We start from the raw sequence: 24,877 nt of genomic DNA on the forward strand, positions 1-24,877 counted from the left end.
TGTGTGTGTTTGAATTTGAATTAACTGCCTTTAGGCAGGATTTCTTACTTTCCATTTTCCACTCTACTTTGTCCTTTACCCTCCTGTCTGGTCTGTGCTTGAATACTGAAGGTATTTACATTTGTGACCTTGGTGTATAGGAATAGATAGACTTTATACTTTCAAGGTAAATTGAACATTATTTCTCCCATATGAGTTTATGATGAAATTTGATGGCAAAGATCTTCAGGTTGTATTCTCTACTTATGAACTACAGATTCACTTACATTAGACTAACCAGTGGCGCATAGTATGGCTTCCTCTTATGAGAGTTAATAATGGATGACCATCCTACTTCATAGGAGGTGAAGGAGGCAGATATTTTCCTTAGAAAACAGTTCTGTATCCTCTTTAACATACGGACAATTTGATGAGCCAGATGCCAAAGTTCAATGATAATCTATACTGTAGATATGCTTATCTATAGAATGTTTTCAATGTGTAAATGTTTTAATGCAATTGTTACTAGTATTTCTCCATGACCATAACATGTCTCAAAAAAAAAAAAAAATTAGAATGTCTCTTCTAATTTAAACATTGTTAAGTTTCTTGTAGTCCGCTAAGAAAAATCAATACTAGAAAATGTATCTATGTAACTGAATGATTTTGACTTGCTTTATAGAATTGTATTAAAGTCAGTTACTTGTTTGGGAACAACTACCAAAGTGATTATTTTTATTTTAATCTTGTTTCTTGAGTCATTTTTAGAAAGTAAATAAAGAGGAGGTTTAATTGGACTATTCCTATTACAATATGGTAATGCTGGCTTAGAGAATACTACTTCTCCTATCCTCAGTATCAGGGTGCTCCATGGTGTGCAATTATCTTAGGCAGAAGTGGTTTTAAGACATTATGGTGTAAGTTAAAAAGAAGGGGATCCAAATCTTTGTCTTTCCTTTTAGAGCAACGAAGTGGCAATTTTTATTATATGCTTTCATTGTCAGTATTATAGACTGTGTGCTTCTGTGTATTTTAAAGACCATGGGCTACTGCTGAAGAATTAACAGTATTTTCATTAAATTATGTTTGCTTGTTTTTTTTTAAAAAATTGCAATAGGAGAGAGAGCTTGAAGCAAACAAAAAAGAAAAAATTAAAGAGGCTCAACTTGAAGCTGAAGTGAAATTGTTGAGAAAAGAGAATGAAGCCCTTCGTAGGCATATAGCTGTTCTCCAGGCTGAAGTTTATGGGGCAAGACTGGCTGCCAAGTACTTGGATAAGGAACTGGCAGGAAGGTGTGTAAAAGTTAGGTATCCTTAGGTGACAAACTGGATATTTAATGAAGTTTACACTTAGATTTTAATCTCGTAGTAAATGGAATATTAATCTTTGTCCTGAGGATTATTTTATAATTGGCTGTAAATTACTGTTGACAAATTAATATTGATAATATTACATATTACAGATATGTTTATTCATATTAAATAAGTATTACTGGGTTTATACACACACATACACACACACACTGATAGTAACTTACTGTGAGATGCTAATAGCTCTATAGATAGCAGCACTTTTCAGCCCTCTCCTGCCTTGACACCATAACACTGCTGTTCACATGAACAGCAGAATTTTCGTCAGGAATTCTTTCTATGATCTTGTCCCTAAGAAAACATGTAGGAATTAAGTTAATGACTGGTTTTACCATAATAATACCAACGTTCTGCTTGCATTAATTTTTTTAAGTAAATTATTCACAAACTTTGGTGATTTATTTTTAGTACTACCTCATTTTCTGCTTATTGTTTTAATGTTGCATTAAGAACTGGTGTGGAGCAAATGGAAATAATTTATATTGTCTCAAAGTACACATTTTCTAACTTTTTTACCACATTTAAAATAATCATTTGATACAAAGAAACTATTATTAGAAGAAATGTTGTTTTATAGTTAACCTCATTTAAAAGGCTAGTGTTTAATATCTGACTGAGTTCCTTGACTAAACCTTGATTGCGTACAAGTCATGAAACATGTCAATTGATATTCATCTCATAAATTGTTTTTTAGGTGTATTTGAATTAAGTATATGACTAAAGGAGTTCTGATTCCTCTTTTTTATTGGTTCTCCCCTGAAGATGTCTGTCCTTTTCAGTTTTCACATCTTTGTAAATCTTAGAGACATCAGAAACCTCCTGAGGATGAAGTTTTATTACTAATTGAGGTTTATGCAAAAAAACCACTTATATTCAGTAATTCTTCTGAATTCTCCCTATGGTGAGCATAGTGAAAAACTAACTGCTAACTGATTTAATTCTTTTTCTCACTCTGAAGGGTTCAACAAATACAATTACTAGGACGAGATATGAAGGGACCTGCTCATGATAAACTTTGGAACCAATTAGAAGCTGAAATACATTTGCATCGTCACAAAACCGTTATCAGAGCCTGTAGAGGACGCAATGACCTGAAAAGGCCAATGCAGGCACCACCAGGCCATGTATGTTTGCTTTGATGCTGCTCCCCCTCTTTAACCAGAAGTCTTTTCCATTCTTTCTTTTATTCTAGTGGTATTTAAATTCTTTATTTAAAAAGTGAAAGTGGGATTAAACTTAATTAAAACAGATACACATTTAAAATTTTAACAATCCATAGAAATTTTAGTAGCTCTTGACAGACTTGTTTAGGCTCTGAGAGTGGGCCATTGCTAGCAATAGTATATAGCTAATACTTTGTATTATATTTTTAAATGTTCTTGGATCATGATTAGGAATGTGTTAAATTTGGTTTGGGTTTAGCCTAGAGCATGTAGTTATACTGACAAATTAGTCTTTGAGGGAATTAGTCTTTGAGGGAATTTTGATAACTAAATCCAAATATTATAGTAAACTAACATTTACACCTGTTTCATCCTGAATTAAGGTGGAATTTGAGATGTGTCTAATTTTCTGTTTCTGTAGCCACTACTGTGTAGGAGCCTTCCTTTCTATCTGGGTACATCTTCATTATATTTCATTACAACAGCTGCTCAATAATACAAACCTTAATATCATGAAAACATGTCTAATTCTTAGCCAGTGACTCATATATCTTAGAACTAGATAAAGTGTGACCTTAACATAGTAGAATAATTTGTTCCCTCTCTGAAATTTATTGTAAGAAGAATTGATACGGAGGCGGGGCATGATGGCAGACTGGTGAGCTGTAAGTTTTAGTTACTCCTCCAGGAAAGTAGGTAAAAAGCCAGGAACTGCGTGGACTGGACACCACAGAGCAATCTATCTTTGGGCATACTTCATACAACCCTCATGAAAATGTCGAACTGCTGAGATCAGCGAAATCTGTAAGTTTTTGCAGCCAGGGGACCCGCGCCCCTCCCTGCCAGGCTCAGTCCCGTGGGAGGAGGGGCTGCCAGCTCCGGAAAGGAGAAGGGAGAATTGCAGTGGTAGCCCTTCTCGGAAACTCATTCTACTAATTCAAACTCCAACCATAGATAGACTGAGACCAGACACCAGAGAATCTGAGAGCTGCCAGCCCAGCAGAGAGGAGACAGGCATAGAAAAAAAAAATAACACGAAAATCTCCAAAATAAAAGCAGAGGATTTTTGGAGTTCTGGTGAACACAGAAAGGGGAAGGGCGGAGCTCAGGCCTTGAGGCGCATATGCAGATCCCGAAGAAAAGCTGATCTCTCTGCCCTGTGGACCTTACCTTAATGGCCCTGCTTGCTTTGTCTATTAGCATTTCAATAACCCATTAGATCTCTGAGGAGGGCCCTTTTTTTTTTTTTTTTTTTTTTTTTAATCCTTTTTTCTTTTTCTAAAACAATTACTCTAAGAAGCCCAATACAGAAAGCTTCAAAGAATTGCAATTTGGGCACGTCAAGTCAAGAGCAGAACTAAGAGAGCTCTGAGACAAAAGGCAATAATCCAGTGGCTGAGAAAATTCACTAAACACCACAACTTCGCAAGAAAAGGGGGGTGTCCGCTCACAGCCATCATCCTGCTGGACAGGAAACACTCCTGCCCATCGCCAGCCCCATAGCCCAGAGCTGCCCCAGACAACCCAGTGTGACGGAAGTGCTTCAAATAACAGGCACACACCACAAAACTGGGCGTGGACATTAGCCTTCCCTGCAACCTCAGCTGATTGTCCCAGAGCTGGGAAGGTGGAGCAGTGTGAATTAACAAAGCCCCATTCAGCCATCATTTGAGCAGACTGGGAGCCTCCCTACACAGCCCAGCAGCCCAGAACTGCCCTGGGGGGACGGCACTCACCTGTGACATACCACAGTCATCCCTCAACAGAGGACCCGGGGTGCACGGCCTGGGGCCCACTTGCAAGTCTCAGGAGCCATACGCCAATACCAAAGACTTGTGGGTCAGTGGCAGAGACAAACTGTGGCAGGACTGAACTGAAGGATTAGACTATTGCAGCAGCTTTAAAACTCTAGGATCATCAGGGAGATTTGATTGTTAGGGCCACCCCCCCTCCCCTACTGCCCAGAAACACGCCCCATATACAGGGCAGGCAACACCAACTACACACGCAAGCTTGGTACACCAATTGGGCCCCACAAGACTCACTCCCCCACTCACCAAAAAAAAGGCTAAGCAGGGGAGAACTGGCTTGTGGAGAACAGGTGGCTCGTGGACGCCACCTGCTGGTTAGTTAGAGAAAGTGTACTCCACGAAGCTGTAGATCTGATAAATTAGAGATAAGGACTTCAATAGGTCTACAAACCCTAAAAGAACCCTATCAAGTTCAGCAAATGCCACGAGGCCAAAAACAACAGAAAATTATAAAGCATATGAAAAAACCAGACGATATGGATAACCCAAGCCCAAGCACCCAAATCAAAAGACCAGAAGAGACACAGCACCTAGAGCAGCTACTCAAAGAACTAAAGATGAACAATGAGACCATAGTACGGGATATGAAGGAAATCAAGAAGACTCTAGAAGAGCATAAAGAAGACATTGCAAGACTAAATAAAAAAATGGATGATCTTATGGAAATTAAAGAAACTGTTGACCAAATTAAAAAGATTCTGGACACTCATAGTACAAGACTAGAGGAAGTTGAACAACGAATCAGTGACCTGGAAGATGACAGAATGGAAAATGAAAGCATAAAAGAAAGAATGGGGAAAAAAATTGAAAAAATCGAAATGGACCTCAGGGATATGATAGATAATATGAAACGTCCGAATATAAGACTCATTGGTGTCCCAGAAGGGGAAGAAAAGGGTAAAGGTCTAGGAAGAGTATTCAAAGAAATTGTTGGGGAAAACTTCCCAAATCTTCAAAACAACATAAATACACAAATCATAAATGCTCAGCGAACTCCAAATAGAATAAATCCAAATAAACCCACTCCGAGACATATACTGATCACAGTGTCAAACACAGAAGAGAAGGAGCAAGTTCTGAAAGCAGCAAGAGAAAAGCAATTCACCACATACAAAGGAAACAGCATAAGACTAAGTAGTGACTACTCAGCAGCCACCATGGAGGCAAGAAGGCAGTGGCACGATATATTTAAAATTCTGAGTGAGAAAAAGTTCCAGCCAAGAATACTTTATCCAGCAAAGGTCTCCTTCAAATTTGAGGGAGAGCTTAAATTTTTCACAGACAAAGAAATGCTGAGAGAATTTGCTAACAAGAGACCTGCCCTACTGGAGATACTCAAGGGAGCCCTACAGACAGAGAAACAAAGACAGGACAGAGAGACTTGGAGAAAGGTTCAGTACTAAAGAGACTCGCTCGGTATGGGTACAATAAAGGATATTAATAGAGAGAGGAGAAAAATATGGCAAACATAAACCAAAGGATAAGATGGCTGATTCAAGAAATGCCTTCACGGTTTTAACATTGAATGTAAATGGATTAAACTCCCCAATTAAAAGATATAGATTCGCAGAATGGATCAAAAAAAATGAACCATCAATATGTTGCATACAAGAGACTCATCTTACACACAGGGACACAAAGAAACTGAAAGTGAAAGGATGGAAAAAAATATTTCATGCAAGCCACAGCCAAAAGAAAGCAGGTGTAGCAATATTAATCTCAGATAAAATAGACTTCAAATGCAGGGATGTTTTGAGAGACAAAGAAGGCCACTACATACTTATAAAAGGGGCAATTCAGCAAGAAGAAATAACAATCGTAAATGTCTATGCACCCAATCAAGGTGCCACAAAATACATGAGAGAAACACTGGCAAAACTAAAGGAAGCAATTGATGTTTCCACAATAATTGTGGGAGACTTCAACACATCACTCTCTCCTATAGATAGATCAACCAGACAGAAGACCAATAAGGAAATTGAAAACCTAAACAATCTGATAAATGAATTAGATTTAACAGACATATACAGGACATTACATCCCAAATCACCAGGATACACATACTTTTCTAGTGCTCACGGAACTTTCTCCAGAATAGATCATATGCTGGGACATAAAACAAGCCTCAATAAATTTAAAAAGATTGAAATTATTCAAAGCACATTCTCTGACCACAATGGAATACAATTAGAAGTCAATAACCATCAGAGACTTAGAAAATTCACAAATACCTGGAGGTTAAACAACACACTGCTAAACAATCAGTGGGTTAAAGAAGAAATAGCAAGAGAAATTGCTAAATATATAGAGACGAATGAAAATGAGAACACAACATACCAAAACCTATGGGACGCAGCAAAAGCAGTGCTGAGGGGGAAATTTATAGCACTAAATGCATATATTAAAAAGGAAGAAAGAGCCAAAATCAAAGAACTAATGGATCAACTGAAGAAGCTAGAAAATGAACAGCAAACCAATCCTAAACCAAGTACAAGAAAAGAAATAACAAGGATTAAAGCAGAAATAAATGACATAGAGAACAAAAAAACAATAGAGGATAAATATCACCAAAAGTTGGTTCTTTGAGAAGATCAACAAGATTGACAAGCCCCTAGCTAGACTGACAAAATCAAAAAGAGAGAAGACCCATATAAACAAAATAATGAATGAAAAAGGTGACATAACTGCAGATCCTGAAGAAATTAAAAAAAATTATAACAGGATATTATGAACAACTGTATGGCAACAAACTGGATAATGTAGAAGAAATGGACAATTTCCTGGAAACATATGAACAACCTAGACTGACCAGAGAAGAAATAGGAGACCTCAACCAACCCATCACAAGCAAAGAGATCCAATCAGTCATCAAAAATCTTCCCACAAATAAATGCCCAGGGCCAGATGGCTTCACAGGGGAATTCTACCAAACTTTCCAGAAAGAACTGACACCAATCTTACTCAGACTCTTTCAAAACATTGAAAAAAATGGAACACTACCTAACTCATTTTATGAAGCTAACATGAATCTAATACCAAAACCAGGCAAAGATGCTACAAAAAAGGAAAACTACCGGCCAATCTCCCTAATGAATATAGATGCAAAAATCCTCAACAAAATACTTGCAAATCGAATCCAAAGACACATTAAAAAAATCATACACCATGACCAAGTGGGGTTCATTCCAGGCATGCAAGGATGGTTCAACATAAGAAAAAACAATCAATGTATTACAACACATTAACAAGTCAAAAGGGAAAAATCAATTGATCATCTCAATAGATGCTGAAAAAGCATTTGACAAAATCCAACATCCCTTTTTGATAAAAACACTTCAAAAGGTAGGAATTGAAGGAAACTTCCTCAACATGATAAAGAGCATATATGAAAAACCCACAGCCAGCATAGTACTCAATGGTGAGAGACTGAAAGCCTTCCCTCTAAGATCAGGAACAAGACAAGGATGCCCGCTATCACCACTGTTATTCAACATTGTGCTGGAAGTGCTAGCCAGGGCAATCCGGCAAGACAAAGAAATAAAAGGCATCCAAATTGGAAAAGAAGAAGTAAAACTGTCATTGTTTGCAGATGATATGATCTTATATCTAGAAAACCCTGAGAAATCGACGATACAGCTACTAGAGCTAATAAACAAATTTAGCAAAGTAGCGGGATACAAGATTAATGCACATAAGTCAGTAATGTTTCTATATGCTAGAAATGAACAAACTGAAGAGACACTCAAGAAAAAGATACCATTTTCAATAGCAACTAAAAAAATCAAGTACCTAGGAATCAACTTAACCAAAGATGTAAAAGACCTATACAAAGAAAACTACATAACTCTACTAAAAGAAATAGAAGGGGACCTTAAAAGATGGAAAAATATTCCATGTTCATGGATAGGAAGGCTAAATGTCATTAAGATGTCAATTCTACCCAAACTCATCTACAGATTCAATGCAATCCCAATCAAAATTCCAACAACCTACTTTGCAGACTTGGAAAAGCTAGTTATCAAATTTATTTGGAAAGGGAAGATGCCTCGAATTGCTAAAGACACTCTAAAAAAGAAAAACGAAGTGGGAGGACTTACACTCCCTGACTTTGAAGCTTATTATAAAGCCACAGTTGCCAAAACAGCATGGTACTGGCACAAAGATAGACATATAGATCAATGGAATCGAATTGAGAATTCGGAGATAGACCCTCAGATCTATGGCCGACTGATCTTTGATAAGGCCCCCAAAGTCACTGAACTGAGCCATAATGGTCTTTTCAACAAATGGGGCTGGGAGAGTTGGATATCCATATCCAAAAGAATGAAAGAGGACCCCTACCTCACCCCCTACACAAAAAATTAACTCAAAATGGACCAAAGATCTCAATATAAAAGAAAGTACCATAAAACTCCTAGAAGATAATGTAGGAAAACATCTTCAAGACCTTGTATTAGGCGGCCACTTCCTAGACTTTACACCCAAAGCACAAGCAACAAAAGAGAAAATAGATAAATGGGAACTCCTCAAGCTTAGAAGTTTCTGCACCTCAAAGGAATTTCTCAAAAAGGTAAAGAGGCAGCCAACTCAATGGGAAAAAATTTTTGGAAACCATGTATCTGACAAAAGACTGATATCTTGCATATACAAAGAAATCCTACAACTCAATGACAATAGTACAGACAGCCCAATTATAAAATGGGCAAAAGATATGAAAAGACAGTTCTCTGAAGAGGAAATACAAATGGCCAAGAAACACATGAAAAAATGTTCAGCTTCACTAGCTATTAGAGAGATGCAAATTAAGACCACAATGAGATACCATCTAACACCGGTTAGAATGGCTGCCATTAAACAAACAGGAATCTACAAATGCTGGAGGGGATGTGGAGAAATTGGAACTCTTATTCATTGTTGGTGGGACTTTATAATGGTTCAGCCACTGTGGAAGTCAGTCTGGCAGTTCCTTAGAAAACTAGATATAGAGCTACCATTCGATCCAGCGATTGCACTTCTCGGTATATACCCGGAAGATCGGAAAGCAGTGACACGAACAGATATCTGCACGCCAATGTTCAAAGCAGCATTATTCACAATTGCCAAGAGATGGAAACAACCCAAATGTCCTTCAACAGATGAGTGGATAAATAAAATGTGGTACATACACACGATGGAATACTACGCGGCAGTAAGAAGGAACGATCTGGTGAAACATATGACAACATGGATGAACCTTGAAGACATAATGCTGAGCGAAATAAGCCAGGCACAAAAAGAGAAATATTATATGCTACCACTAATGTGAACTTTGATAAATGTAAAACAAATGGTTTATAATGTAGAATGTAGGGGAACTAGCAGTAGAGAGCAATTAAGGAAGGAGGAACAATGATCCAAGAAGAACAGATAAGCTATTTAACGTTCTGAGGATGCCCAGAAATGACTATGGTCTGTTAATTTCTGATGGATATAGTAGGAACAAGTTCACAGAAATGTTGCTATATTATGTAACTTTCTTGGGGTAAAGTAGGAACATGTTGGAAGTTAAGCAGTTATCTTAGGTTAGTTGTCTTTTTCTTACCCCCTTGTTATGGTCTCTTTGAAATGTTCTTTTATTGTATGTTTGTTTTCTTTTTAACTTTTTTTTTCATACAGTTGATTTAAAAAAGAAGGGAAAGTTAAAAAAAAAAGGAAAAAAAAAAAAGATATAGTGCCCCCTTGAGGAGCCTGTGGAGAATGCAGGGGTATTCGCCTACCCCACCTCCATGGTTGCTAACATGACCACAGACATAGGGGACTGGTGGTTTGATGGGTTGAGCCCTCTACCATAAGTTTTACCCTTGGGAAGACGGTTGCTGCAAAGGAGAGGCTAGGCCTCCCTATATTTGTGCCTAAGAGTCTCCTCCTGAATGCCTCTTTGTTGCTCAGATGTGGCCCTCTCTCTCTGGCTAAGCCAACTTGAAAGGTGAAATCACTGCCCTCCCCCCTACGTGGGATCAGACACCTAGGGGAGTGAATCTCCCTGGCAACGTAGAATATGACTCCCGGGGAAGAATGTAGACCCGACATCGTGGGACGGAGAACATCTTCTTGACTAAAAGGGGGATGTGAAAGGAAATGAAATAAGCTTCAGTGGCAGAGAGATTCCTAAACGAGCCGAGAGATCACTCTGGTGGGCACTCTTACGCACACTTTAGACAACCCTTTTTAGGTTCTAAAGAATTGGGGTAGCTGGTGGTGGATACCTGAAACTATCAAAATACAACCCAGAACCCATGAATCTCGAAGACAGTTGTATAAAAATGTAGCTTATGAGGGGTGACAATGGGATTGGGAAAGCCATAAGGACCAAACTCCACTTTGTCTAGTTTATGGATGGATGTGTAGAAAAGTAGGGGAAGGAAACAAACAGACAAAGGTACCCAGTGTTCTTTTTTACTTCAATTGCTCTTTTTCACTCTAATTATTATTCTTGTTATTTTTGTGTGTGTGCTAATGAAGGTGTCAGGGATTGATTTAGGTGATGAATGTACAACTATGTAATGGTACTGTAAACAATCGAAAGTACAATTTGTTTTGTATGACTGCGTGGTATGTGAATATATCTCAATAAAATGATGATTAAAAAAGAAAAAAAAGAAGAATTGATACGTACATGGAGTTGGTGGGCTTGAGGTAGGGTGCAGTAAGCACTTTGCCATTTTTGGGGGTCCCATTAACTTCTAGGTCCAGTAGATTTGGGAAATGGAGAGATTAGGAGGAAGACAAAGTAGTTTACTGTATTGGATGTGTCAGGTGATGAGAGCATTAATGTGGAAATGGCTAAAGATGAGGCTGGAGTTTTAGTCAGTGGCCAGTAGAAGAAAATTCTTCTAAACTTTATAAAGGAGTTTGAATTTTCATCTGACAATCATGGGGCTTTTAAATAATAGTGGACTTAATCATATATACAATTTTGGGCAGTTACTTTCATATGGTGAAGAGGATAGATTGGAAGAAGACCAAATTGGAGTCTGGGAAATATATTAGAAAGATACTAGAGTAATCCAAGGAGAAAATGATGAGGGCAGCAAAGTTGCATTTGAGAGGAAGGACAGGTTTGAGAAAATGAGAATCAAGAGAACTTTGTTAAGTTGGTGAGTGAGAAGAAAGAATCTAGGTTTTTGACTTGGGTAACTGATAACAATGGCATTCACTGCTAAGGAAGTAGAGGAGAATGACAGGTTTGGGGGAAAAGATGATGAGTTCCACTTTAGAGTAGTGTTTGAGGTTCCAGTGGGACTTGCAAGGTATATCCAGTTGGATATATGACTTAGAATTTGAGTAGAGAAGTCTGAGTTGAAGAAATGTTAGAGAAATCATCCATCTTTTATAATTGAAATCATGGAACTGATTAAGATCACCCAGGCAAAGTATATATAAGGTGAAAAGACTAAGTGACCAATGATGGAAACCTTTATGGAGTGTGGTAAGGAAATGGATCACCAAAGGAAGGAACCTGAGATGCGACTGTAAGCTTTAGGCCACCTTGGAGAATAGAGTAATAGGAACCACGGAAAAGAGAGGTTTTCAAGGAGGAGATAGTCAATAGTATCAGCTTCTTTCTGCAGGGATACAAGTAGGGTAGTGGCTAAAAAATGTACATTGATGTAGCAATATTGGTTACCAGTGACTGTAGAGAAGACAATTTCAGAAAGAGGGGTGGGAGGCAAACCCTGGTTACAGTGATCGGAGTTCTGAATGTGGGAGGTAAGGAAGTGGATAACGGTGAGGATGAACTTTGTGTAAAGGTTAGGGAAAGGGGGCAGAGGTTAATAGCTAAAGAAGATTTTGGGAGATTGAAGGGAAGAGATTTTGGTCCTTTTTTTTTAATGTTTGCATGTGGTCAATATTTAAAAGCTGGAGAAGGCTTGAAATTTGTTTATCCATGAATAGGGAACGAGTTTACTAGAAAAGGAAAGAGTAAGGGTATCAGAGAAAGAATTTTTAATGGAGCAAGTTTCTTTTAGAGCTGGACACCAGAGCACCAAGTAGTGAAGAGAGTTGTTTTTTTCAAGTCTACAAGTCAATTAAAATGGATGTGGATCTTTAAGATATTTTCCAGTGAAAATACACAGTTATCTACTTTTATTTCTTTAAGATAATTTATTCATCAATAATTTCTGACAATAATTTATTTTGTAATGTTCTACAATTTAAAAAGAGATCTATCAATATTAAATTATTGACAAAAAGGTGAGAAAATCATCTCTATATCTCACCATATTAATAGAACAACTGTTTTCACTTTTCTGTTGTATCTGTAATCCTTTGATGTACTTTCTTAACACTATACTGTATATCTATCTAGGAAATTAATAAAGATTTCTAAAAGCAAGTTATGTAGCATGGGTTTACTCCATTTGGTATGTTATTTAGTAATACTCACTTTTCTTCCTTTTTTCCCTAATAAGGATCAAGACTCCTTAAAGAAAAGCCAAGGTGTTGGTCCAATTAGGAAAGTTCTCCTCCTTAAGGAAGATCATGAAGGCCTTGGCATTTCAATTACAGTAAGAAGTAGTGCTTCCAGTCTTCTTTTCTACTGTTATCTAGTATACTCATGCTCCTTTGCTGGATAGCACTGGGGAACAAAATATTCTGGATACATTTTCTAAATAGCTAAATTTATCTCCATGGATACCAATGCTTATATTTTGTGTAAACTTTCTTCCTAACAACTATTAAAGTTATGTTCAGTAAGCATAGTTTAACATTTTCCTTTTGACTCAGGTCATAGTTCTGAGGCATATACTGAGATGCCTCTAGGAGCCTTTGAAATAGTTATGACTGTTTTCTTCTGTTAATTGGTCCAGATTGTACTGGTCTTCTTTCTAGGGTATGTGTTAGCTTTCTCTTGTCTCGTTTCTTTGTTGTCAGATTTCACTGATCTTGGATCCAAAGATTATGTATTTTTCTTTTTTTATTTGATGCTTTTACAAACAGTTGCCCTTGGCAACATTCCTGAGATCTAATCATATTATAAAGTGCATATATTTGGAGCTATTTTGCCTGTATTCTCAGTGCTTTGTTCCAGATGAATGAATAAGGTAGCTTTACTCTAATTTTCATTTGGTAATGCTTAGGCACTGCATAAGTTTATTTGCTTTCTGGTATTGCTTAATGTAGGAATGTTTCTTATAATAAAAAGTCAATCCAATGGATATTTATTGAATACCTACCTTTTTTAATGTACTGCCTAAATTCTAGTAGAAGAGAAAAGACATACATATACATACATAAATAACTATGATACAAACTACAAAGTGATAGGTACTAAATACTGTTATTTCTTCAATTTGCATTGCACATTTTTTCACGTTAACATCTCTGAAATTCAGATGCATCCTACCATCACTTGATTATTTTTGTGATATATAAAATAATGGTGTGTTTGTGGTATATAAAATAATGGTGTGCCTTACTATTGATGAGAGATTTAGAGTCTGAAGAACACCATAGTCCTGTGGACTGCTAATACATAAATAATTCGTTTTTACAAAAAGAGTTTAGCCAGTCTTTTGGGGGAGGGGGTCCTAGTAATCATTTTTCCTGGAGGGAATTCTTTGATTCTTAAAATAATTTATTTACTATTACTTAAGTACAAATAAAGTTTCATCTGACATTTCTAGAGATAGCATAGGTACTTATTGAAAGATATTTTTAAGAAAATATTCTATATTTACAATAGTCTGTGACTATACTTTCCAAAGAGTAAACTAATTTACTGAATTTTTATTGTTGTTAGGGTGGGAAAGAACATGGTGTTCCAATCCTCATCTCTGAGATCCACCCAGGGCAACCTGCCGATAGATGTGGAGGGTTACATGTTGGGGATGCGATTCTGGCAGTCAATGGAGTTAACCTAAGAGACACAAAGCACAAAGAAGCTGTAACCATTCTTTCCCAGCAGGTAAGTTCCCTTTATGTAATTAAAATTATGTCTATCAAATGGTTATTTTTGAATCTGTTGAATATTTTATACTTTCCAAGAAAGTTTCTCAAGTAGTAAAGTGTTATATGTAGACTTGTAGTTTCCTTTGATTTGAGGCTTTTGTAGAAGACATTCAGCCAGATTTACTAAAAAAGGAGATTTTTGTTTGCTTTTTTTCCACAGCTGTATATCTTTGAGCAAGTTACATAAGTCCTCTGTGCCACAGTGTCCACATCTGTGCAGTAGGAATTGAGAGTGAGTGGTGAGAATTAAGTATGTCAATACATATAAAGTGCTCAGGACCTGGCACGTAGAAAGCAAACCATCATTAGTGATTGAAACACTACACAAATACAAGATGTTTTTTTAAAACTCAGTATTAGAAGTGGATTGATTTTACAGTTAGACTGAAAGAGTCCTTAGAAATCATCTAGCCCAACCCTCTTATTTAAAGTGACTCAACTGAGGTTCATAGAGAATTAAACAATTAAACAAGATCAGAATGCAAATCAACTATAGAGTTGGGATTGATACGCATTATTCATTTGTTTTCCAGTGTGCTTAAGATGTTTGTTTTGCTTTGTTTTTGTCCTTCAAGAATACGGTTAAGGGAATTAGATGTTGGTAGCACATGAAGTTGTTTGTTGGAACGTTAGTGAAGTATGGCAAATAGAATTGAATCTCAGAATTGAAAGTGAATTTATAGCTCATTTGGTTCAGCTCTGTGTGATGTGTGAAGCTCCTTGACAGCTTCAGTAGTTAAGTAATTGCATTGAAGGGAGGACTTGCTGATGATCTAGCAGTTCATTTGCTTGTCATTCGGTGCTGATTTTTAGAAAGCTCTTCCTCATATAAAGTCTGGAATCAGCAATTCCATGACAGCTCCCCACAGACGTAATTCTGTCATCTAGAATTTTACTGAAGACCTCTGCATTATCCTTCTATCTCCCCAAAGTGATATTTTAAAAGCATACTCTAATAAGGGAAATCTGAGAGTGCTACCTTGTCCCCTTAAGTAAGTGTTTTCTCCACCCAATTTGGCTGCCATCCAATAGCACAAGGGTGGCTATATGGTGAAGCAACTATGGTGAAGAAGCTACAAAACAGGCAGTCTTAAAGCTTTAAGAAAACACTAAATGACATTAAAATTCTGAACTGCTGGGAAGGAGGATTATCAAAGAGCCTAACTTAATGAGTAGCAGTCAAAAATGGCATGGTTTCTTTTTAGCAAAGGCAGGCCATAATTTTCAGAGAGTTGCAAAACGTCAGGCTTGTTTGTAGTGATTGTAGTCTCTTGTCAAATGACAATTAGAGCTTGACATTTTTTTAACATAAAATAATCTGTGACTTTTTTCTTGAAAATAAAATTCTTATTAAAGAATAACAGCTACAAATATTACACATTTAGTCTAGCATAGTAGAAACAGCCGGGACTTTGGAATCAAGTTTCTATTTTTCTGTTTCTTTGTTCATCATATTGGGAAAATTATCCGCTCTCTCCAGCTCTCACTCAGGTTTCTCATTCATGTAAAAGATTACAATGAGGCTATTCTGAGGGTTGAAGGATGTAATTTTGCTCAGTAAATAGAGTAATTACTATTATTACTAGACAGAACATCTTAATTAGTGCTATGTTTGGTGCTCAATGAAAGTTAAGGTTCAAGAACTATAGTATTCAGTAAGAAACATGAAATTATTGTGTAGGAGTTTCTTGATTTAGTTAAGGTAGGGTTTGTTTGCTGTCCTTTGGTGCAACTTTGTTTAAAATCTGACTTTTTAGATGGATTTGCTGAATTCCTGTATAAAGTACAAAATGGCAAAAATGACTCCTAAACCTGAATGCTTGTTCCAAATTAAGTACACGAATAGTGAAGCATTCTTTTTTATTTTAGACCTATTAGCAAAGACATTGTAGAAAGAGCTACTGTAATGTTAAAAGGAAATTGCTTATAGAGAGGATTCAGAGTTGGTCTGGACGTGATGGTCTCTAAGACCCCTTCCAAATGATTTTAGAATTCCATTATTTGCAGTCTTGAAAGGAGATACATCTGAGGTGTAACTTCTTCCCCCTACCCAATCTATACTAAAGAATTTGGAAATCCTTTTTTAGTTATAGTCACTTGACTTCCTCATGTTCTTCCTCCTTTTTAGAGAGGAGAGATTGAATTTGAAGTAGTTTATGTGGCTCCTGAGGTGGATTCTGATGATGAAAATGTAGAATATGAAGATGAGAGTGGACATCGTTACCGTTTGTACCTTGATGAGTTAGAAGGAGGTGGTAATCCTGGTGCTAGTTGCAAAGACACAGGCGGGGAAATCAATGTATTACAAGGTAAAAAAAAAACTCTAAAATTTATTATTGATATTTCATTTTTAATACATTTTCAAATGTAAAAATCTCAGATGTTTTATTAGTTCTATACTGTTTTATAATGTAAAAACTGTAATACTCTTTTAAAGATGGGGATACCAAAGGAATGAATAGCTTTCCCTTGCTTATAGTTTATTGCACACCAGTAATTACGCCAAAATTGTTATTTACATACAAGTTTTCCTAGATTCATCTTGCACTGTTAAGACAAGTACATTACCAGTTACTGAACTACAGTCATCCTTGAAAATAAATAAAACCCAAGTTTTCTAAACTCTGAAACAAAAACCAACATGCCTTTTAGAACAGATACGTCCTGATCTGGTCTCTCTGTCTTAATGCAAATTCTTCTCTTATAATACAAAATGTTGTTGGTTAAGTATGAAAAGGTGATTAGATTGTTGGCCTTTAATTGTTGTTAGAATCAGGAAATGTGATCTTTGGTTTAGTTCCTTTGCTATCATTTACACACATTTTAAGGAAGAGTTTTTGCACTTCCTTTTACATAAAGCGATTATCTTAAATTGTCATCTGTAGGTCTCTGGAGGTCCCTGAGACCTTTCAGGGGGCCCATGAGGTCAGAACATTTCATAATAATACTAAGATGTTATTTGTCTTTTTTTATTGGGTTGACATATGCAGCAATGGTGCAAAAGCAATAGTGGGTAAAACTGTGTCTTAAATCAAGGCAGTGACACACAGAACTGTACTAGTAATTGTTGTATTCTTCCTTGCCATGCACTTGTAGTAAAAAAGAGAAAAAGAAAATGCCACTTTCACTTAAAAATATCCTTGATGAAGCAGTAAAAACTATTTTTATTGTATCCTAACCCTTGAGGACCTTTTTTTTTTTAACATTCTGTGTGATGAAACAGGAAGTAGGTATTGAAGCACTTCTGCATACTGAACTAAGATGCTTGTCTCAGAGGAAAGTGCTTAAGTGATGGCAGTTGATAGCTGAACTAGTCGTTTTTTCATGGAAGACAGTTTTACTTGAAAGAATGACTGACAAAGTGAGCCCATCCTTTCAAGGAAAATAACTGACAGTATTTATTGCCAGTGATAAAGTGTGAGCTCTCAAGTGAATATTACAATTTTGTAAAACATGCATCAGCCACTGTGAGCTCAACAGCTTTCCAACACTTAAAAGATTTTTCTGATGAGGTTGGTGGGGACATTAATGAATGTGATTTTTTGATACAGTAAATGAAATGTGTTAACTTTTGGAATTGCTGTATTACTCAGTGAACCAATATTTTCCAAATGACTAATGTATGATGTTACAAAATCATGCATATGTAAAGATCTATCCAAAATACAAGATAGACAAATGGATTTTAATGTAAGAGAATACAAAAAATTCATTGATATTGTTTCAAATTCTACATTTTCAAGTTTGGGTATAACATCAAAGAACATTATTCACAGTCATCTGAAATGGCTATTAAAATACTCTTCTCTATTTTAACTACAAATCTGTGTGAGGCTGAACTTTCTTCATTTACTTGTAACAGATTAAGCAGTGTAACCTATGCAAATTGTAGACTGCTTAAGTGTGGCTCTGATATCCAAGAATGTGTGCTCTTATGATCTATCACTATAAACTGACTCAAATCACATAAATGGTATCTACTGGTTATTATGTAGCCCATATCCATACTTCATAGCTCATAAAATAGGTGACACAGCCAACTGTTATTTATTTATTTGGAAGCCTATTTTCTATTTTGTAGATTATCCAACATTAGTTTTAAATTTTAGCTAAACATTTTCTTGCCAACAAACTAAATTTTTAGCAGTCAATGGGTATGTATCCCAGTGAATTTAGGAGTTTATAATCTGAAAGCAAAAATGTAAAAGAAAAATACAGTTCACAGTTCAACAGAAATTTGTGTAAGTGAAATTTAATTTTACAATTGTATGTATCAATTGTAAGTTTCATAGAAAACTTGGCAGGAAATTTATCTATTGGACTGACCTAAAAGTTATATAATCTTTTAAAATCTGTACTGTGTTTGATAACCATTATAAGAAGAAAGAATTCCTTTGTCAGGAATTGCTAACATGATGCAACCAGCCCCATTATTTTGCCACGTGTTACTATTATTAATGACAGTGACCATTTGTTTCTTGCTTAAGAAAATTATAAGACTAAGTTTTTAAGACTAGAAAGCATTTGTTTTTATTTTTTTTCTTTCTTCCAGGATTTAATAAGAAGACAGTAACTGATGCACATGAAAATGGAGACTTAGAAACTTCGAGTGAAACTCCCCTAGATGACAGTGCTTCTAAATTAGATGATCTGCACAGTCTGTATCATAAAAAATCTTATTAAATTGACTATATTTCCAGACAAGATTGTTGAATTTGGAGCACTAGGGTAGATGGTAACAAAGACTATACATGATTAAGGGAGGCTGTTTGTTGCCTAAATGAAAGGCACGTTCCTCGGGGCTTCAGATGAACAATTCTAAATGCATAAACACCGCCATTTTCTGTGGTATACCATAGTTAGCAAGTGCATGCAAAGCAATTTTTATTTTCTTAAAATTGTAAGCACCAAAACATGTGCTTCCCAAAGGGAATTTACTAGATACTCTTAATGAAGCACTGCTGTTTTATTTGGTTCTTTTTCCATTTAGTAGAAAGGAATTTTATAAAAAATAGCCTTTAAATACAAGAGAGTAAGTGAGTTCGTATTATATATTCCAGAATGTTAAATATGGTGTTTCAGAGGACGGAAGTTGACTCAGTGAATTGCAGAAATGTAGGCATGACTTAATTTTTTTTAATTGAAAGAACAGTCTTAGTTTTTTTTTTTTTTATTTATTGTACACCCTGATTTCTAAATCAGTTCTTAATGCTCACTTACTGTAATAAGTTGGTCTTCGAGCTTTATTCAATGCAGTACAAAATAGTTTTCTTCAAGCAATCTTTAATCATTACTGCACTGGAAATAATTTCTGAAAAGGTCTTGCACATTTTACTTTTTTGGTTTTTAAAAGAAATGTAAATGAATGTAAAATATCTGTTCTCAATTATGTTCATCAGTGTGCATGGTAGTGGAACATTACACTGTTAATATTTAGTCTCAAATGCTTATTTTCTGGGACCCACAATGACAGTTTTATGCATTTTGAATTGTTCATAAAGCTTGTCTTGTGATAGTCCTGGCACTTAAAGATAAATTTTTTTTTTAGTAAAAATGCAAGTTGAATACTATGTCACAAAATACATTGCATTCAAACAGCAGTTTTCTCTCAAAGTAACTGATTTGAGAGCATCTAAAAAACTGAGGGCAAAGGTGGGCAAAATGAGGTGAGAACATTTTGATCCAGTATTGTTTTGGTTGGTTTTTCATGTCAGTGTATATTTGACTAAAGCACTCTTCAGATGCAAGCTATGAATTTGCTAGTTCTCTTATCCAGGATTAAGCATGGGATGCCTCCTCTTTTATTTACTGTTCTGTAGGCCATTGTACCCTGCTGGGCAGTGTCAAAATATTACATTTAATGAGTTCATAAGTTTTGCCAGTATCACTGTTTAAAAGGATATACATTTAAGGAAATATTAAGTGGAACAAAGCCTAGTAGGCTTTTAGAATATTATCAGTATCTTCCATTTTCAATATTCAGATGCTGTGTGATCTTAAACACATTTTTTTGTCTTTTCTATGTGCACTATATATTTGTTCATAGATAAATCTATAAGATGTATATACTTTATTTGGTGACTTTGCTATTTATAAATTTTATGTTTTAACTGGCTCATTTATGGTTTGTTTGGGTGGTTTTGTTCATCTGTATATCACCATGTTAGTTTGTAACAGAAGTGCACTTCAGAGTGTATCTTGTTACTGATATTAAAGTATGTTATAGTGTAACATTGCCTCTAAGCAAAAGCCAGTATTTAATTATAACTGAATAAGCAAGGTACATATTATTTGCTCTGACAGGCTAGGCCTCTTAAAAGAAAAAAAAAATTTTTTTTTCCTCATACATTCCCCCTACCCTTACACAAACCCCCATGCATGACATGAGATCTGCCAACTGGATTTCAGCTAGTGTAATCATTTACAGAAAAAGTTTCCATTGTGGCAGATCTGAAAACTTTTTTTTGCTGTGACATGAAGCCATGTTATTCTTATCTTCATAAAACACAATCTGGGATGGGATAGCCATCACATTTTCAGAAAATATCCTTTATCCATTACTATGACTGAATCCTTTGGAAACATAAACTTTGATTTTCAAGAACTAGCTAATGAATCTGTAAAGAGTATTTTTGAATTGGCATTTTTGTGAGGATGCTGTGTAATTTGAAGGCTTGTATGAGATGGGTTATGATAGAAATTCCTTTTAAGGGCTGATAAACAAAATGGAAAATTTTCTGTGTAGTTTAAAATTCCACAGATCAGTTTCCTTTTTATTACCTCTTCACCTTGGTCTGCAAGCCTACATTAGAGCACCGTGAGCTTCCTGTCAGTTGTTAGAGTGATGTTAAAAGTTCATTTTAGAATATATGGCCTTTTGGGGATGAACTAAGACTTTTTTCAAAGGACTGGAAGAAAAGCCGTTTTTATATTTTCACATTTATAGAAGAAAAAATCATATATAGCACTCAAGCTTCCAGGAAAAAACAAACAGATGACAGAATTATTGCAAAACCATTAGAATTTTTAAAAGAAAAGAAAAATATACACATGCACATACAGATAGAATAATTGAGAAAAAAAAATTTCAACATTACGTGTGGTTTGGGTGTATATGCATAAATATTTACACCTTGAACTCTAAAATTCTCTTCTACAGCATCTCTTATGAATTGGTTGAAAAAGTGACATTTGGGTTGTAGGACTATTGTTAAAGTAAATTTCAGAGAGATGAAGATTAAGTCTTGGTAATTGTAACTGAATAGTTGTCGAAAGTTGGCAGAGTTGTCCTTGGTGCTGGTTTCTTCCCCCACCACAGTGGACTTATTTTTTTTTTCTTGTTTAGAAACTGAAAGGTATATTGACTCATGTGTATGTTGAACAATTCTTTGACATCCTTATTTTATTATGTAATCCATTATTTCACTATCTAGTCTTTTAGGGTCAGCCTCAAATCTGTAGGATTTACAACAAATGTATTATATAATCTAGTTAAGTTGAGTTTAATATTTTTTTTATTAGCCTGTAAATAAAGATGGCACCTTCTACCTTAAATGGTATTGATGTCATTTTTTAAAAATAAATGTTTTATTTTTCTTTCACATTAAATATTTTTGTTTATTATTTATTTCTAAAAGCTCCATTATTTGTACCAACATGTCATACACTCTGTGCAAAGGCTGAACTCAGTTACTATGGTGAAGCCATGTTTTTTTGGTGGGAGTTAACTGTTTGATCTTTGGAACTTTTTAATCTGATTTATTTAAAAATATGCTGCTTGGAAGGAACTGCCGGGGCAACCATGGGACTAGTTTTCTGTTGAAACTTGGCAGATGGAGAAAACTCTAGTCTCCTTGGCTTAGTTCTGAGTTATATTGATGGCCAATGTTATCTATGAAGATAACATTGATAAAAATTAGAAAACCAGTCCTACATTCTATGTAAGGAAGGATGTTCTTCCATTTTATCAATCAAACATATATAATTTAGAAGTTCCCAAATTAGGCTTAAAATAATTTTTAGGAACATTCATTTTAATCTGTCACTCAACTTCTTTGCCTCAGAAGTTTTACATCAGGTAATTTATAGTTAAGAACTGGTTATATAATGTGTAGGAATGCCTTTTCTTTGCTAAGGGCATTTAAGGTCAGGAATTTGAACTTGCAAATTGGTATTGTACTCTCAGTATTAATATAAATCATAAATTTTGGGAAAGGACTTGAATTATGAATGTTTGGAAATACTTAATTTTTGTCGTTGAATAACCTTGATTTAGTGTTAATACATATGTGCTTTCTGTGTATGGGTTTAAACTCTGAATTCACTAAGCCATTTGAAAAAATTCTTTTCCCCAGAATTCATCTACATAGGATATTGTTGAATTTGTGAAATTTAAAAGATTATTTGCAGTTTCCTTATTAATCAGTGTTCTATTTTTAATGGTTTTAGAACTGTAACTGGTTTTTTATGTTTGTTTGTTTTTAAACCAAAAAGCATTGCAAATTACCCTGTGCTGTTGGTGCTAAATATTTGTTTGATAATAAATCTTTTTCAGGTGTATTTTGAGAGCCATGTCACTGTTGTGGCAGCCATGAGAAAGCAATCTCTCAGGTCTCTACCTGCAGGAAGCGTAACTGACTGAAGGCCCCAGCTGCTGCGCTCTGAAATCCATCACTGTGTTCATGCTGAGGCTACGCTTCCCACAGGCTGCTCCCAGCCAATGACTGATCATGACAGGGATGTGATAACTCCTCAACTTTGGCTCACAGACTCCATGATGGTCTTGCCAAACTCCCTTAGGATTGCGTTGTAGTCTAAGATGCTTCTACTCAGCTTCCTTCCTCCTTTCCTTGACCTGGGGTCAGACCTGCATTGTGGTCCAGTTGCCTCCCAGCCTCTCGCCAACCCCTGCTCCTTCCCTATTTTCCCTCACCAGTGTTGCCCCAATAAATGTATTGCACAGCTAATCCTGTCTTAGTCTTGGTGGACCCAGATTAACACAAGTGGACTAGGAATGGGTTTGAGGAAACAGGTGGTAAAATGGGGATTTGGGAAACTGGACAACATCCTGGTGGGTAAGTTGAGTACACGTAGTGCTTGGCACAAGCGCAGTTGCTAAATATTTCACAGGTGATGTGCAGAAGAGTTAATGTAACAAGCACAAGACTGTTATCCTTAGGCCTGCTCATAAGGTCAGTCTTTTCGCTGGCATCTGGTAACCTGAATTTCGGGAGTGCTCTCATCATTCTCTTAATTGATAAGAGTGGTTTACTGTGCCTAAATGTTTGTACAAATAATAAGATTTATGCTGAACACCAGTTTTTCTTCTAGGAGTCTGGAATTCTGGTATGTGCTAGGCAGAGGGTGTCTGTGTGACTGACCCATGATAAAAACCCAGGGCTTGTAAGGCTCAGGCAAGCTTCCCTGGTAAAGAACACTTTACGCATGTTACACATGCTGCTGGAGGAATTACACGCTTCCTGTGTGACTGCACTAGAGAGGACTCTTGAAACTTGAGCCTGGTTTCCTCTGGACTTTTTCCCATGCACCTTTTCCCTTTGCTGATTTTGCTTTGTGGCCTTTCTCTGTAATAAATCACAGCTATGAGTACAACTAAATACTTTGTCCCGTGAGTCCTTCTAGCAAATCACCAAACCTGGGTTTGGCTTGGGACTTGTGCCGGGTTGAGTGTATTGTGTCCCCCAAATGCCATTATCTTTGTGGTTTTGTGTGGGGCAGGCGTTTTGGTGATGGTTGGATTTGCTTGGAATGTGCCCCACCCAGGTGTGGGCAATGATTCTGATGAGATGTTCTCATGGAGGCGTGGCCCCACCCATTCGGGGTGGGCCTTGATCAGTGGAGCTACATAAATGAGCTGACTCAAAGAGAGGGAACTGAGAGAGTGCAGCTGGGAGTGATGTTTTGAAGAGAAGCAAGCTTGCTAAAAAGGAACGTCCTGGGAGAAAGCCGTTTTGAGGCCGGAGCTTTGGAGCAGATGCCAGCTGCCTTCCAAGCTAGCAGAGGTTTTCCGGATGCCATTGGCCATCCTCCGGTGAAGGTACCCGATTGCTGAGGTGTTACCTTGGACGCTTTGTGGCCTTAAGACTGTAACTGTGTAGTGAAATAAAACCCCATTTTATAAAAGCCTATCCATCTCTGGTGTTTTGCATTCTGCAGCATTAGCAAACTAGGACAGGACCCCAGACATAGGTACTAATTTGGGGAAGTGTCGCAATGGAGGGGAATTCTCTAGGAGGTGCAGTGATACAGGCATTTGAAATATATGGAGAGAACATTGCCTGTAAGATGAGCACAGTTGGCTTGTTACTACTCTGTTGTATTGATGCCCTGCAGAAGGATAATGTGAAACTACAGGCTGTTATCAAGATGTTAATGCCTAAATATATGAGAGCCAGAAGACTTCTGGGGTACCTTACAAGGATGCTTTGTCTGCTGAAGTGGAAGGACTGGAATAGCTGAACTTCGGGCTGAAGATCCAACTGTTAGGGTTGTAGAGCTACCAGAGACTTGAATGCTCAGCCAAGGCTGCCTATTTTGCAA

The 24,877-nt window shown here is 36.5% G+C and overlaps 1 protein-coding gene across 4 annotated transcripts in view; it reads left to right on the forward strand.

Moving 5' to 3' along the window:
- GOPC (golgi associated PDZ and coiled-coil motif containing) overlaps positions 1-23,934 on the forward strand; it is a 60,964-nt gene extending 37,030 nt beyond the window's left edge. For 2 of the 4 annotated variants that reach the window (XM_037843446.1, XM_037843445.1), the window contains 6 exons: positions 1,097-1,272; positions 2,309-2,474; positions 12,778-12,873; positions 14,109-14,273; positions 16,446-16,626; positions 18,870-23,934. In XM_037843446.1, coding sequence (XP_037699374.1) covers positions 1,097-1,272; positions 2,309-2,474; positions 12,778-12,873; positions 14,109-14,273; positions 16,446-16,626; positions 18,870-19,000 — 915 coding nt within the window. In that variant the 3' untranslated portion in view covers positions 19,001-23,934. The remainder of the gene's footprint in view (positions 1-1,096; positions 1,273-2,308; positions 2,475-12,777; positions 12,874-14,108; positions 14,274-16,445; positions 16,627-18,869) is intronic. The other 2 variants (XR_005217925.1, XM_037843443.1) reach the window with 2 other exon arrangements.
- Positions 23,935-24,877: the final 943 nt, after the last annotated feature.

The sequence above is a fragment of the Choloepus didactylus genome, chromosome 7 (genome assembly GCF_015220235.1).
Source record: "Choloepus didactylus isolate mChoDid1 chromosome 7, mChoDid1.pri, whole genome shotgun sequence".
NCBI lineage: Eukaryota > Metazoa > Chordata > Mammalia > Pilosa > Megalonychidae > Choloepus > Choloepus didactylus.